The sequence below is a fragment of the Wasmannia auropunctata genome, unplaced genomic scaffold (assembly GCF_000956235.1).
Source record: "Wasmannia auropunctata unplaced genomic scaffold, wasmannia.A_1.0 LD334521.1, whole genome shotgun sequence".
NCBI lineage: Eukaryota > Metazoa > Arthropoda > Insecta > Hymenoptera > Formicidae > Wasmannia > Wasmannia auropunctata.
Genome location: NW_012028369.1, coordinates 18,740 through 35,646, shown reverse-complemented (window position 1 = coordinate 35,646; position 16,907 = coordinate 18,740). Strand labels below are relative to the sequence as shown.

At 35.0% G+C, this 16,907-nt stretch overlaps 2 protein-coding genes across 3 annotated transcripts; both read left to right on the top strand.

Annotated features, from left to right (window-relative positions):
* The first annotated feature begins 2,142 nt into the window (after window positions 1–2,142).
* Window positions 2,143–9,267, top strand: LOC105458448 (protein white). 2 transcript variants are annotated; one of them, XM_011703754.1, is made up of 10 exons: window positions 2,143–3,281; window positions 4,474–4,708; window positions 4,827–5,137; window positions 6,074–6,272; window positions 6,382–6,520; window positions 6,580–6,913; window positions 7,266–7,397; window positions 7,700–7,928; window positions 8,704–8,809; window positions 8,881–9,267. In XM_011703754.1, exons 1-10 carry the CDS (start codon window positions 3,186–3,188, stop codon window positions 9,152–9,154), a joined length of 2,055 nt encoding a protein of 684 aa, XP_011702056.1. In that variant the 5' UTR covers window positions 2,143–3,185; the 3' UTR covers window positions 9,155–9,267. The 2 variants fall into 2 exon arrangements, with proteins under 2 accessions (XP_011702056.1, XP_011702057.1); XM_011703755.1 differs by lacking the exons at window positions 8,704–8,809; window positions 8,881–9,267 and adding an exon at window positions 8,620–8,703 and having other exon boundaries at window positions 7,700–7,925.
* A 2,276-nt stretch (window positions 9,268–11,543) lies between these two features.
* LOC105458447 (protein scarlet-like) lies at window positions 11,544–14,595 on the top strand. Its single transcript, XM_011703752.1, has 4 exons — window positions 11,544–12,108; window positions 13,578–13,719; window positions 14,294–14,342; window positions 14,443–14,595. Exons 2-4 carry the CDS (start codon window positions 13,590–13,592, stop codon window positions 14,498–14,500), a joined length of 237 nt encoding a protein of 78 aa, XP_011702054.1. The 5' UTR covers window positions 11,544–12,108; window positions 13,578–13,589; the 3' UTR covers window positions 14,501–14,595.
* The last annotated feature ends 2,312 nt before the right edge of the window (window positions 14,596–16,907 follow it).

The following is a 16,907-nucleotide window of genomic DNA, read 5'->3' as shown; positions in this document are numbered from 1 at the left end:
GGGGGGGGAGAAACAAAACATTTCAAATAATGACCTTTTTTTTATTAGTCAAAATCAATTTTACGTTTTGCTAACACTATTAAGAAATAAACATCTACAATACATTAAATAATATGATAATGAGTATTCTTATGTTAGATATTTGAATTATTACACGGCGAAGAGAGCGGTTGTATCGCCATTATGGGCACATACGATCGCAGACAGTAAATGAACGCGCTAATTTTAATTCGTCGCGCCAACGTTACATGGCATATCGTCTGGCCGACGCTTTTTCACAATTGTTTTGATCAGAAATTATTAAAAAATTATTAAATTATTATTGAAAAATTTTTGGTTAAACGAAAAGGTAAAAATGATTATGGTGGGTCGTCGCCCCCTCCCCCTCCACCCTCCTACTTAATTGTAAGTCGGCGTCTATATTTGGCATACAAGTTGTCTCAAAGTCTTATATCCCGATTTTAGACATGATGCCGTCGGGGATTGGCAACGACAGTGTGATAACCCAAAGCAATATCTATTTTGCGAAATTGCCCAAAACAGTACCCAGTGTCATGACCAAGACGATCGGTTTGGGACGATCTTAATCGAAATGATCGAATGCAGTTACAATTCGACTACCCGGTGCGAATCTCGAACGCGGTACGTGCAATAAAAATCCAATTTTATAATATAAATAAATATAATTGCGATTGCGATTTCCGATTTCGATCTTCGGAGATTCTCTTCAGCTGGTGGTCTTTGGTGGACTGTATCCGAAATATAAGAGGATCTCGGTAGAGCTCTAAACCGATTTTGGAAATCACATAATCGGTATAATTATTTGTACTGTAAAATTTGATTTGTATGTATGTACAATCGCGCTTCAGACTGGTCATCGTGTTATAACTACCGTTGTATCTTAATGCCTAGTTCACGGTGCGAGCTACTCTGGCTTGTCAGTAAGCTAATAATTGGTCTCCAAATTGGACGATTTACTACTCGGTTTTTACAATACTGACCCTTGTTGTTTACACTAGCTTGCCAGTAAGCCAACACTGAAGCCTCTGAACTGAATGGTTATAGTTATCTATCTCAGCTCCACTATTTGGACAGTTGCTGGCCATACTGATGCGTTTACTACAGCCAGTAGCTGCAGGTTTATCTGCGTGGTGTGGGTGTAGACAGATAATACAAAAATATTTGAAGTAACTAGCAAAGCCAGTTACTTGCCCAACTCGCGGACGATCTATTATTTATACGAAATAGCTGATCCCCCCCCAGCTCCTGATCCTCACCTGCGAACTCGCACCGTGTAAACTAGACAACAAAAGTACCAAAGTAACAGGTAGATTTGAAATAACCGAATATTTGCTTTGCGAAGACAAGCGGAACAAATTGCCGATTTGTGCTCTGCCGACCGAAGATATTTTTCTTAACGTCCACGTTCAGAAAGGTTTACGTTTATACAACGGAAAACGATACATTTCGCGCTGGTGACTGGTAAAATTTCTTAGTTATTATCACGCGCGATTGTCGTGAATCCGAAAATACATATACGCGAAAATAACGAAAACAAAAGCCACTACGAGAGAGAGATATATATATTTTGATAAATATACTGCAATATATTATTATTATTATCCACATATTAGCGATAGAGTTACATCGATAGGGCCCATTCATACTTCAGCGCTATCCTACGTAATAGACAGCTACGCTTTCTAAAACGGCTCTAAAAAAATACGCACGACCGTACTGCGCGCGCGCGCTCCTCACAATGTATTATAAGATAAGATAATGATCTCTAATACACTAGGAAAAGGAAAAAAAATAATGCAGATTGCGTCAATGCTGCATATCCATATCATCATCCTCTTACTAGCGCACCATATTTAAATTGTCGAGAGGGAGAGATAATAGCGAACGAGAAAGGAAAGAACTTTATATATTAGGGTTGGTGATTTGCTTCGAAGGCTTCGACATTCGAGCTTCGAAGATTCGAAGCTTCGGCATTAAAATCTTCGAATTCTTTCGAAGCTTCGAAGTTTCGAAAAATACATTCGTGTATAAAATGAATTTCTTCAGAAAATTTACAAATATTGTAAATAAAAAGAATTAATATATGTATATGCTCAAAATATATGTACGTAATTATTCATAAAAAATTTGAAAGTATTATATAACCCGAAATATTACAAATTAATAATTAAACTTGATACATATAATGATAAATAAGGAAAGATAACGATCGATAAAACGAATCGAATTAAGAAAATTCGGAAAATTGAAAATAAATTTATTCTTAAATAAATGAATAAAAATATAATAAATTAATGTAATTGTTTTGGCGTCATCATTAAATCTTCCTAAGCATAAAACAATCTTAGAAACAGAAAATTTAAACTCGTAAAATTAATAAAAACGATTAATTTTTTAATTAAATTTGCACGAATGTATTTTTCGAAACTTCGAGGGCACCTTAAACTTCGAAGCTTTGAATATTCGAAGTAAGCAAAATGTAACAGCCCTATATTTTATACACGTAACATTATAGATAATACACGCGCGTATGCACACATCCTGAAGCCTCTTTGATTCGATATTTTTTTCCCCCTGCAGTGCCGCTTTTCGATCTCTTTGTAGACGGATTTGGCCCCACCACGGAGCGTATAGATAGGGCTGCAAATATGCAATACGGTATGGCCGTGATACGGAGAGGGGCTCACGTCGTTCCGTTTTCCTCCGACCAATCTCCTACATGCGTATATACCGTGCACGCGCGTTCTTACACACTGTACGCAGGTGTACACGCGGCGTCCGCGATACCGCAATATTCCCGGGGAAAAGAAGCCGGGCCCGCTCCTAGAACGTGTTTTCGCGTTACGTCGCGAGCAACAATCGCTCGTAATCTGCTATTTTTTCTAATTTCTTTATCGTTTCGCAACATTCGGAACATGTAATTTGATATGAATACGAAACGTGCATAGATCTTCTGTATGGATCAGTGTCTGTTGTAAATAAAATCAACTCTGAAGCCTGAATCTCCTCTTGATTGCAATCGTTTTTTCTTTCTTTTTTTTTTTTTTTTTGAGAAGCGTCGACGTCAAGTGAATTTCAGCGGAATAGGGAAAAACATTTTTATTTAATCTTAGAGACTCGTATTTTAATCAGTGTACCGAATAAAAGAACGAGGGACAAGAAAAATGACGGCTACCGAGGAAACGGAGCCGTTGATATCCACGACGTCGGTGTCTTCCGTCAGTAAGACCCAAAGAGTCACTTATCATACGATTTCCTTCGTAAGTACGACAAGCGAGATAAAATACATATATCATGTGATATGATCGTCGCGTTCGCCCAATACGACGATCGAGCGACGGCGAGTCGACGCAATGATCTTGCGATAGAAATGATTTTTTAGTTGAAACGCTCTCTCGTATATTTTCTTTTGAACTTACTGTATTTTACGTGAATATTTCTATTCCCGCACACACACGCACTTTTGATACCTCTCTTAAACTCGGCGCAGACGATATTCATGTCTATGGCTTCGTCAGGTTCGATTGTCTAACGCATGACGTAATAATTAGATGCTCTTCTTTCTTTGAACAAAAACGCCAAGGTAGATAGATGATTTTCAATTAACAATTGAAAGTAATGGGACTTTGGCAAATTAATTTTTAATGTTAAAAATTAGAAATGGAAAGACATAAGATAGCCTTCCCGATATTTTATATATACAGAAAAATTTCGAAATTGGCTAAGAAGAAAAATTATACATAAAAAAACTATTTAATAGCTTTGAAATCTTAAAATTCTTTAAATAATTTTTCAGATTTTACTTCCGTAATAAAATAATCTTATGACTTTTTAAAACATTTCTTAGTTTTTTTGTGCGAATTGAAACACTTTTCAAAAATATTAAGAAAGCATATATCTTTTCTAGAATTATATATATATATATATATATATATATATATATATATGATTTTTCTGAAATATTCTGATTCCTCATTCATTAATTTTTTTTAAAAAAACTTATAAATTTTGAAGAAGTTTAATGTTTATTTAGAAATAAATTTAAAACTCAAAAGAAACTTTTAAAAATATTAGATAAACACGAAGAAAATGATCATGTATTATTGTCTTTGAAACATTAGTCGACAGTATTTAATGGAAAATAATTTTGTTAATTCGGTGAGTATTAATGGAACAAATACGCCATGCTTTTGTTTTAATAAAGTGTTATTTGTTTCATTAATACTGTTAACGAATAAACAAGATTTTTTTAAAATTAGACTGCTGTTAGTTAATACTGTTAATACAACGCCATTTATACATTTTTTCCATGAATTCCCTAAATTTTTTTTATCAGGAAGTACTCTGTATACAAATGGAAAGAATATTAATAAAAATGTATTTGTTATATTATTTATATTAAAATAAAGTTAAAGGGGGAAAATAAAATCGATTTTTTAACGATCGTTATAGGAAGGTAATGAAAGAGATGCGTTGCATGGCGGAAGCTTGGAGAACACTTTTGACCTTAAACTGATTTCGAGCCCGTCGACAGCCGCAGATTGCAACAATGAAAGTTTTGGCAACAATATTACGTACACGTGGAGCGACGTGAACGTGTATTATAGCGTGAAAAATGATAGAATTTGGGATCGGCTGACATTCAAGACCAGAAAATCCGTCGCGCAGAAACACATATTAAAAGATGGTAAAATAAAGAAAAAGAAGCAACTTGTCGCTTCCTCCCTTTTTTTAACGTACTTGCGTACAGTTTTGCAAAATACAGCAGTCCAATTTTTATTGTATTTCGGAATAAATCGTTATAGTATGCGGAGTAGCGTATCCCGGCGAACTGCTCGTAATCATGGGCGCGTCAGGCGCAGGCAAGACGACCTTGTTGAACACATTGACGTTCCGTTCAGCACGCGGACTGTCCGCGTCCGGTCTGATGGCCGCCAACGGCCAGAGGATATCGCCGGGCGTCCTCACCTCGAGGATGGCTTACGTGCAGCAAGACGATCTGTTCGTCGGCACGCTGACCGTGACGGAGCACCTAATGTTCCAGGCGGCAGTGCGGATGGATCGGCAAATCCCTCGTAATCAGAGAATTAAACGAGTTAACGAGGTCATCGACGAGGTAGCTTGATCGTATTGTATTAGCAAACATTCTTACTGAAGATTTGCAAGCGAGAACATCCAAGATTTTCCGTTTTCTAATTTTTTTTTTTTCAATTACACTATTCAGGCCTTATTAATTTTTTCTCGCGCAAATATACATAATGCGGTCAATATGTCTTGAAAAAAATATAAAGTATAAAATAAGAAATATTTCAAAAAGATACTTTAAACATTTTTTTTTAATTCCAAATAGGATCCTTTACAATCAATACTTTACATCGTTCTGTCCTCATTTTTAAACTTTGCATCGCCGTTAATATACCCGGGAAAAAAAGTTCTATATATAATTATATATAATTATATGCAAAATATGTCCATATATGTTTCTTTCCTTTGTAAAATTATTCTTTAATACAAAATTAATAATAATAAGGAAACATAAATATATAATAATAAGAAAGAAACATAAAAAATAATTAAAAGAATAATTTTTACATTGATTTCTTTTACAAAAAATAAAATTTAAAGAAATGAGAAAAATTGCTTATACATATATATAATCATATATAAGTGATCAAAAATATACATATATGATTATATATGAACAATTTTTTTTATTTCTTCAAACTTGTATTTTTTGTAAAAAAAAAACAATGTAACAATTATTCTTTTAATTATTTTTTATGTTTCTTATTATTATCAATTTTGTATTAAAAAATAATTTTACAAATGAAAGAAACATATATGGACATATTTTGCATATAATTATATATAATTATATATGGAACTTTTTTCTCCGCGTATTTCTTTTTTTATAATCGTCTTTAATTAACCGGAGTTAATGAAGCCGTCTTAGCGGTTTCAATTTTAGGAATATCGAATCTTTTGTCTTTCAACTGCAATTTCAGCTTTCGGAAATTGATTATGTATTCAATGACGTCTCTTTCGAAAGTAGCTCGCCCTTTCGAAATGTCGAAACACCGTGATCGGGATACCCGGCAGGGTGAAGGGCCTCTCGGGAGGCGAGATGAAGAGGCTGTCCTTCGCCTCCGAGGTACTGACCGATCCTCCGCTGATGTTCTGCGACGAGCCGACGTCGGGCTTGGATTCCTTCATGGCTCATCAGGTCGTTTCCATTCTGAAAGCACTGGCGGGTGAGTTTGAGCCGATGAAACTTCCTTATACCTGCCTACCAGCAAAGCTCTGCAATCAGTGCATGGCAGCATTTAAAGGATTAATAAATGAATAAACGAAATTCAACAGCACGTGGTAAAACAATCGTCGTCACTTTACATCAGCCCTCCTCGGAGCTGTTCGCTCTGTTCGACAAGATTCTGCTGATGGCTGAGGGGAGAGTCGCCTTTATGGGTACAGCCGCGCAAGCTTGTGCCTTCTTCAAAACGTAAGTTCAGTGTCAAAAAATGCATCTCTCGGCCGATTTAAATCGGCGTTTTGTCGCAGCCTCGGTGCCACCTGTCCCAGCAATTACAACCCTGCCGACTTCTTCGTGCAAGCGTTGGCCGTGGTGCCGGGGCGCGAGCTGACTTGCAGGCACGCAATCGAAACGACGTGCGACACCTTCCGGAGAAGCGAATACGGCGCGAACATCGCCCTGCAGGCCGAGATTGTACACGGCGAATTCGAGGACACTCTCAAACGGTTCGAGCACTCCAAGAATTCCGGCCGAGTTTACAAGGCGAGCTGGTGCGAACAATTCCGCGCGGTTCTATGGCGATCCTGGCTGTCGGTGATCAAGGAACCGATCCTCATTAAAGTCCGCTTTCTACAGACTATCGTACGTTTTTCTCCCATATTAATCTATTTGCAAAATGAAAAGGAAGATTAAAAAAACTACACAGAGCTGCACGTTACCATATAACCCTGTAAAAACTATTTAATTAATAAAATAACTTGTAACACAAATAAGTAGAATAGTGCCACTATATGGTTAAAACTGGATCTTGGTGCCTAATAATATTAATTCTATGTAAATTTACATATAAATACATCTTCAGTTTATAAAAATAATTAATATTTTAATTCTCTATGTCCTTCTATGCTCGCGAATAATCGCGTCATTGACAATTGCAAATATAACAGAGAGAGATAATAGTTACGAAAGAATGAATTTGAATTTTCTGCTGCAGATGGTCTCGCTGTTGATCGGCGTCATTTACTTCGGTCAGCGAGTAGATCAGGACGGCGTGATGAACATCAACGGCGCTCTGTTTATCTTCCTTACCAATATGACTTTCCAGAATGTCTTCGCAGTCATTAATGTGAGACTTTAAGTCTTAAAAAATCGTATTTGTAATTCCAATTTCAGCAATGATCAGAATCTACGTGAGAGGACGATAAAATTAATATTCTATACCAATTTAAATTTTTATTAATATAGATTTACTTTAATCTCGATTTAATTTAATTTTTATCCTTTTTTAATTCTTACAATTAGTAGAATTACTATCAAAATTTACTATATTCTATTAAAATTGAGAAAATGATGAAAAGTAAGTTAAACTGACATGAAAGTTAATCTACATTGCATGGTAGACATAAAACATACATGTGCTGGGCACAGGTTTTCTGCGCTGAGTTGCCGATATTTCTTCGCGAGCACAAAAACGGCATGTACCGCACCGACGTCTACTTCATCTGCAAGACGCTGGCGGAAGCGCCGATATTCTTAGCGATACCGCTGATCTTCACCGCCATCGTTTATCCCATGATCGGCCTCTATCCAGACGTAAAGCACTTCTTCGTCGCTGCCGCTGTAGTAGCCCTCGTGGCCAACGTATCGACTTCATTCGGTAATCGAGAACTTAAGGGGGATACTTCACCTTTGCCGGCCGTAAAATTAGCACTTGTTTCATGAATTTTTTTAAGGAAATTTATTATATACAGTAAAACGTGGGTTTTTGCATAAACTTATATTATATATTATTTAAACAGCAAAAAATATTTTTTATTTATATAAAAATGTATTTTAATTCCTCCAAATGGCGATTGAATGTGGCATGTTTTTCGAGCTGACGGAAGTAATTACGATAAAACGAATTAAGATATCGACTTGATTCTTTTTTTCTCTTGATCCTAATACTTTAACGCATGTCATGAACTAAAATGATGTCAATTGCGCTTGTAATTTGTAAAAATGGTAGCATTTGAAAAAAGAATTTTTTTACCCTAAAAATTTTTATTAATAACAAATTGAATGTTTGTTGTAAAATTATGATTTTAGTTCACGCCATGCGTCAAAGTATCAAGAGGAAAAAAGAATCAAGTCGATAACTAATTCGTTTTTTTTTTCGTAATTACTTCCGTCAGTTCGAAAAACATACCACATTCAACGTCACTTGGAGGCATTAAAATACATTTTTATATAAATAAAAAATATTTTTTTGCTGTTCGAAAAATATAAGTTTATGCCAAAACCCGCGTTTTACTGTACATAATAGATTTCCTTAAAAAAAATTCATGAATCAAGGGCTAATTTTACGGTCGGCAAAGGTGAAAACCCCCTTAAGGAAACATTTGCATCTTTTTTTAAAAAAATAATTACTTAAAATTTTATTTCTCTCGCAGGCTATTTGATATCTTGTATCAGCAACGGAGTATCTGTGGCGCTCTCCGTCGGTCCTCCAATTATAATACCGTTCTTGCTCTTTGGCGGCTTTTTCCTAAATACAGCGTGAGTATATCTCAAATCGTCTCGGACGACCTGAAATGCTGATCGAAACACCTGACTTTTCGTGTGAACAGGTCCATACCGTCCTATTTTGTGTGGTTCTCGTACCTATCTTGGTTTCGTTACGGCAACGAGGCACTTTTGATCAATCAGTGGTCAGATGTCGATTCCATAGCTTGCACCAGGAGCAACGTGACGTGTCCAAAATCGGGGCGCACGATTCTCCAAACCTTCAATTTCAAAGAGGAGGACTTCTGGCTGGACTTCCTTTGCTTGTTCGCGCTTATTGTCGCATTTCGCTTCCTAGCATTTCTTGCACTACTGTCAAAAACTTATCGTTCAAAGTAGCTTCATCGTCGTCTTTAGCCTGCATCGTCAGACAACAAAGAAGTCTGTAAAAAGCAATGGTTTGCTCTAAAGCTGTGTAAACTTTTAATAAAATTACGATTTTAATAAAATTACTTGCGTTTATAATTCAGTGTCTCCGTCAAGATATTCAATAAGCAAATATTATAATTATATAATATATATATATATATTTAAACTGTCGGCCACTTTGAGACAATTAATCAAAAATAAAATAAAATAAAACTTATATGCACTATAATTTAACTTAAACATTTTTATCATTTTTACTCATTGCTTTATAACAAAATAAAAAATAATATAAAGTATTTGAAAGTTTTACAGAAAACATTTTTTACAAAATTCTTTTATAAGGAAACTAAAGATTAGATACTTTTTTTTAAGTAGCCATTCTTATATTTAATCACTTTTTTTTTATTAATTTAGATATTGTAATTACAAATTTATGTATTTATTTTTTCTGACAAAGACTTTTCCACCCATCATCTAAAACAGTTCATAGCTCAGTTTTGAGAAAAGGCTTAATGGCTTAGTCTATTTTTTAAAATTAAACAATGTTGATCATATAATTACGCTAAATATAATGTCTATTTACTTTCAAATTAAGAAAAAGCATTCAGCATAAATCAAACTGTTTAAATAGTTTTCCAACGAAATATTCGTAAATTTTAATATGATCTTAAATCTTAAATTTATATGTGATGTCAAAATTTTGGCAGTTTATATCTGGGAGGATTGCAAAAATTTAGATATTTACAAATGTGACAATCATATTAAATATAACACCATGAATGCCGTTATCGTATCGATGTTGACGCACGATGACCACAAAAAGGCCACGTAATAGGAACTTGGAAAAAAATGTGTCTCGAAACAACGCGGGTACAGCTACCGCCTACGTGCCGGGCGTGTTTCCTGTATCGGGGGTTGACCATTCACTCTTTCGTTCGCATCTAGATATTATTACAAACCGGTTGCCATATATACCGTGCGACCGCACGTACGGTGTACAGAGATATGAGAAACAATCTCGGGAGATCTTCGAGTGTATCATGAGAAAATAAAAATAAAAATAAAAAATAGGACGCCGAGATCTAGATGATATATACTACTCGCTTGATCTCGCGATATTGCTGTCGGCCTGCGAGTCGGAATTATTATCGGCATTCGGCTGGAAGCTGGCAATGCGATATGGAATACATCAGGGGGGCGAGAAAATGGTGCCGTTATATCGCCGCTACTGCAATGTTTAATACTCCAAAAAAAATATTCTATACTAAGTTAAGAATTCTTAACATTTCCTCTATGAAAAATCTTACAAAAAATAACGAATAAGGAAGGCCAATAATGCACGGTCATAGCAGGATCTTGGTGCTTTTATTATTATCATCTTATGTGATTTTACATACGTATTCTAGCTTCGATGAAACTGCGTGCCACTACTTCCGGATTTAACGCAACCCCTGATTGAAACAGGACCGTATTGTCACGTATTAAATTGTTAATCAATTCAATAACTACTTGATGCTCACTTGCATCTAATAAATCCTCTCTCCCCCGCGACGTCAAATAAATGCTAACTTGCATCTAACTGACTTGACGTCGTGAGGGTGGGGGGGGATTTATTAAATGCAAGTGAGCATCAAGTACTTATTAAATTGATTAGCAATTTAATACGTGATAATACGGTCCTGTTTCAATCAGGGGTTGCGTTGAATCCGGAAGTAATGGCACGCAGTTTCTCGTCGAAGCTAGGATACATATGTATAAAATCACATAAGAAAATAGAAGCACCAAGATCTTGCTATGACCGTGCATTGGCCTTTCTTATTCGTTACGTGTGAAATACTTATACGGTCATATAGATATATATTGCTTACAAAAAATCTTACACAAAGCATATTTCTCTATAAACACATATTCATTTATAAAAAAGTGGGCGCATGTATTATGATCAAGACTATGATTAAGAATTATACGATATTCCTCTATATATATTTTAGAGTATCTTCTTGAGGCCGGATTTCAGAGGAAAGTCCTCTAGAAATCAAGAGTACCACTGAAGGACAGAATATTTTTTCTTTAGTGAAAAAACATACGTGCAATAATTCAAATGCAGACTGGGGAAATAAAATTGAGATCGGCTCGAACTGCAGGCCGTTCATCCGTCTCGCTCGACGTATGTGTAGGGTTTCGGTTTTCGATTACCGCGGGTCTCCCCGAGTCACGAACGTTTACCGCGACAAGGAGGATATTTTTCGGAGGCGGGAGAAAGCCTCGCCGAGTTGGCATACCCTCGCGCTTACTTACGCATCCGCGAATGAGCTATCGATTCGCAAGCGTCGAATTACCGCGCTGCTCGAGCATTGCACGCGCGTATACGCGCGGCGACTGTTCATGTCTTCTCAATCTCGCGATATCGTTGAAGAAACTTTAACTGCCGTCTCTGCGACAATTTTGCATTTTAAATGTTAACTTCAAAGTGTTGATATTTAATTGTTCATATTTGGTATTATTTGGTATTGTTCATATTCAATATTTTATGTTGGAAAAGAGGTAAAATGTGTGCAGTCGTATCTCTACGCGAGCAGCTTCTCGCGATCGATAGAAAAGTCGAGTCTTTCCAATATTGGTGCTCGCACTGCGTGCGTGAGTGCGTGCGTGATATTCGGTTGCAAAGAAAGGCGAAGAAGGGAAGCGAGCACGGGTGAAGTGCATCAGGTGTATCGAGTGGTGGTAGAGTTACGCGCGCTGACGAGAAGCAAACGCGACGCCTGCGAGACTTGTGTGCTTTTAGTGTCAATCTTCATTTCATGACACGTCTCGACGGTTTTTCGTTCTCGTGCAGACACGTGACCGCGTAGTTTCCAAAGCACGGATCGTTGTGTGCATTACGAACTGGCCATTTCATCCTTGTTGTTATCAGAATAACGACGGTATGTATTTATGTCGTATCATATATACATACATCGTATCTCGAGAAAAGAATTGCGTAATCTAGAAAAGTTAGAATCATATAGACATCTTTTGATAAAATTTTTATTAGAATCTTTTTTAGCATTTTTTGTATATAATTTTTTTAAATTTCTATAAGAATTTTTTACATTTCTATGTAATAACCTTGGCGAAAAATTTTCTTAAAATTTTTAATAATATGATTTTCCAGATTTTTAACAAATTTCTGAATTTTTAAGAATTTCTGTATAATTTTACTTTTTAGAAAATTTCTCAGATCTTTTTATACAAATTGGAATATTTGTCAAAAGTCTGCATTTTTTTTTCTAATTCTTTATTAGAATTCCGAATTTTCCAAAGAGATATCAGCGAAAATATTGATTAAATTAAAAACTCAATACTTCTCTAGTCAATAAACAAATATCATTTTTTATGTCTTTGTATTTAAAATTTTTTTGTATAATTACAATGTCGTTTACATTTTCGACACAAGAGACATAGATTTATTAAATAAGCAGTATAATTAAATTAAAAAAGAATAAAAAGCCTAGAAAATGAGGAGCTTCTGTTGGAGAATGTATGTGTGTGTAAAAAGAGAGACACAATAGTAATATACAGGATTGAAAACGTTACCTTAGAAAAGTAACGCGTTACCGTTATCGTTACTTTTTCGTTTTTTTGTAATATTAGAATAAGTCTAATCAGATTTTAAATTTATATTATTTGATAATTATTATTAAATGTAATAATAAATATTAAAACTTAAAACTTTCTAAACTAGTCTGTACATACAGAATAAGTTTTTCTTTATATTATTTATTTTTATAGAAAGTTATAAATTAAATTTATTGTTTGTAAATATTAATGTAATTATTAAGAGTGCATTTTAATATTCACTGAAAATCTATAATAGTATATGCAATGTGAAAGATGTCCGTAGAATTTCAATATTGGTAGTGATTATAGGAATGTAGCCTAAGAGATATAAAATACAAAATATTGTTTAAAAAGTAAATTAAAAATGTATTATAAAATGAGAAAATAAAAGTACAAAAAAGTAGCGATAAAAATAACGGCAAATTCATTACCGTTATTGTAAAAATGTAACCGTTACAGATCGAAAAAAGTAATAATAATCGTTATTGAAAGAAAGTAACAAAAATGGTAACGACGTTACAAGTGACGCGTTACTTCCCAACTCTGAGTAATATACAATAATAAAACGGAGTGAAATATTTATAGACTATAGTGAAGAGATAAGAAATTATCTATGTACCTTGTCACGATTTTAATACTGCCATATTTGACATTTAATTGTCGGATGCTTGATATGTTATCGTGTTTGAAGATCGCAATTACCGCGAGATAATTACGCTTCGAAAACTGCTTCTCTTCAAGCAAGAAAATTGAGAAAGATACTTATACATTCATTTTGCGTTCTCTTATCAAGGTCTGGAACGTCATGGATGTTAAGTTTAATGCACCACAACGTAGAATGCCCCAGGAAGGTACGATGCTCTCCTGGCAAAACTTATCCGTATACGCGGTGGATCAGAATCGACGTACCATAAGCAAGCAGCTCATCAACAGCGGTATATTTAAAACATATTAAACGTCGCACGTAAACGCCCCAGTAAACGGGAAAGGATTACAATGGATTAAATTTTTAAATTCATGAATTGAAATGGATTTGCCACCGTGGAAATGAATACATGTCTATTTCATAATACAAATATAATATAATATTTTTAATATAATATTAATATAATATTTTTTGGATTAGGTGGATTGAAATAATGCATTTCCTAGTCACAATTTTGAACAATGTTCATTTTCACAAAAAACTGTATTTTACATTATAAACCATATTTTTTAAAAATTTAATTAGATTGAAGAAATTGTATTTCTTATCTAGAATTTTGAATTAACCAGTATTTACGATTTACTTTTTAAAGCTGAACTTTTTTTAGATTGAATGGCGTAGAAAATGTGCTTCATGCAATTCCTATAAATGAATACAGAGGCATTGGGCATTGGAATGGATTCAGATTTTCAGAAGTACGCATTCGCGAATGTTGAAATGAATTTTTTTCAATCTATTGCAATCTAGTCTCGTTTAAAATAAAATATACGATGCGGATACGATGATATTTCTCCTTTTTCCAGTCCGAGGTGTGGTGCGGCCTGGCGAACTCACCGCGATCTTGGGCGGCAGGTAAATTTATCCGCGATCAATTGTACATTATGTAGATCAACTGGCGTATCGTTTCGTAATCGAAACAATTTCTTCTCCATGTAATACCGTTTTCTCGTAGTGGTGCTGGAAAAAGCTCGTTGATGACCGCACTGGCATTCCGCACAGAATGTAGGTAGAATTTTCAGATACAGCCTTGGCTATGCGAGTATAAAGCACTCTCAGTTTATCGCATTTTTGTTGGAGATGGTGTTAATAAAGACCAAAGAAGAAACAACAAGATATTAAAATTATTACAAAAATAAATATTATTTTCCAAAAAATAGAAAGGAAAGAAGCTATAAAACTGCTACGGAGAAAAAGTTACGGTTATGATACAACAGAATAATAATTATTTTTGCCCATCTGTACAAAATGGTTACAGGAATCATAGTATTCTGGAAGTTACTTTGCTGCTGTATATGGATGTATGTACAACCTTAATAATTATCTCTAGGAATTGTTCCTGTAACCTGTAGATATACATGTTATACTTTATGTATTTTATCTTAAGCTATAATACTTACAATCGTTATCTGTATGAAACCCGTATATTACGGTAGAATTAGCTTCTTGATAAAACATTTGTATAAGAATTTGAAAGTGTTAGATAACTGATAAAATTCAATTTAGGAAAGTACATTTCTCAGCCGATTATCGTTATAGTTGATCTCCTTTACCTTCACGGAACAAAATTGCTATTACCACAACCTAATAATTGTAATAATTTTCGCCCATCAATTTAGAACGAGTTATAGGAACTAAAATACTTTGGAAGTGATTTATATAGTTAACTGAACTCTCAGCCTCAATGTTGTAACGTGCAACTATATCATATATATCTCTCAATCATACATTGTTGTACAGACCATACTAGAGAGATAGCAATAATGCTCGGTTGAGGCAATCACATATATGAAGATATTCTAACCGAATATTATTTATCCTAAGCACTACGGTTGTGACAACCGTACTGATGAGCATACTTTAACAGATGAATGCCATGTAACATCAATATAACTTAAATTCACATGCATTTCTTTTCCAAACATAGAGAATATTGTTGTAACATCCACAGCAATTTTTTTCGTGAAGAAAAAATCTCTTGAATAATGTTTCTTATTCAGGGTTGGGTTGTTAATATATTTTTTAAACTATATATTATATATTTTTTAAACTAAATTAAGTTAAAGTTAATGACTTAAGTTAATTTCAAAAAACATCATTTGTGTATTAAATTAGAATATCGTAATTTTTAAAAATGAGATTACTTTACATGAAAAACAATTACGATATAAATGATCAAATAAATTTAATATTTTATTTGAAAATTTAGTTTATATGAAATAACAACGAAAAATTGTCTTTACGTGAAAATGTTTTTGCTTTTAAATAGATAAATTTTTAACTTAGAAAAAAAATTAATAAGCTAAAGTTTATATATGTTTAAAAATAACTATAGTTTAAGTTAACTCGTTTAAAATTAACTAAGTAAAGTTAAACGTTTTTAACTTTTTAATTAGTTACTATCCAATCCTGTAATCTTATTAAATTTGTTTCTATTATTAGGGCAAGGTTGGTGCGAATATTTTACTCAATTTTTCTTTCTTTTACTTCTGGAACTCGAAATACGCACCCGAAAATAGTGTACGTCGACGTTCTCCCTGTCCAATCTGGAGCGAGTAGTTACTCTTCCGGTTGCCGGGTCGAGAGCCAATAACGCCTGCGACCTCGCGTCGATCAGCGAACTCATGGAATACCGTACGGCGCCGTTCTCGGGATCTCTAGCCTTCACCGAGGTCACATACACCCCCGGCTCCTTTTCCTCCTCCACCGCGGCGACGTAGAGCGGCTGGTCGAAATACGGCGATTGATTCTTCAGCTCCCGCCTCACCCTCCTACCCAGATCGGTGTCGTCCAGCTGGCGGTGATGGAACACGATCTTCAGCCGGTGTTCGGCGTCGGTCAGACGCGAATTGCCGGCGCAGCGCAAATTCATGCTGACCGAGACCTTCCACAGTGGATCGACCAGGCATTGCTCGGCGGCGGAAACCAAGTCCCCGGCGGCGCCCTCCACGAGGAACCTGGGGTCCGCCACTCCACCCCATCTCGTTTCGCATTCCTTCAACGCCGTCTGAGGTAAAAAGTCGCGGAGAGCTGCCACCAGTTGAGACGTCCGCAGGCACACCTCGGTAAATCTATCGATGTAATTGAATTTTCAGTTATGATTCATAACTCAGTACCGGTTTAAGGAGGGGGGGGGGCTAAGGGGACCCCTTATAAGCTTAAAATTGTTAACTTCAATAATAGAAAATAAATATCGATCCACAATGATTGATATTAGACGTACTACCGTCATTTGGCATTATTATAGCTATACAGAAAGCGAACTGCTGAGAAATCTTGATTTTAATGATTTAATCAATGAATTTGCGTACAATAAATCAAGAAAAAAAAGTACTTTAAGTACCACTGTAATTTCAATAAAATGTGAATCAGTTTCATGTATTTACTTTTCGGTATTCAGAATTGTCTTGTATCTTTTAA

Excerpts from the sequence above, each read along its gene's own strand:
- LOC105458447 (XM_011703752.1), top strand. The coding sequence starts at position 13,590 with ATGGATGTTAAGTTTAATGCACCACAACGTAGAATGCCCCAGGAAGGT. Across the intron at positions 13,720-14,293 it reads CAAGCAGCTCATCAACAGCG|TCCGAGGTGTGGTGCGGCCT; the intron begins GTATATTTAAAA and ends TCCTTTTTCCAG. Across the intron at positions 14,343-14,442 it reads ACCGCGATCTTGGGCGGCAG|TGGTGCTGGAAAAAGCTCGT; the intron begins GTAAATTTATCC and ends GTTTTCTCGTAG.
- LOC105458448 (XM_011703754.1), top strand. The coding sequence starts at position 3,186 with ATGACGGCTACCGAGGAAACGGAGCCGTTGATATCCACGACGTCGGTG. Across the intron at positions 6,273-6,381 it reads CATTCTGAAAGCACTGGCGG|CACGTGGTAAAACAATCGTC; the intron begins GTGAGTTTGAGC and ends GAAATTCAACAG. Across the intron at positions 8,810-8,880 it reads GGCTTTTTCCTAAATACAGC|GTCCATACCGTCCTATTTTG; the intron begins GTGAGTATATCT and ends TCGTGTGAACAG.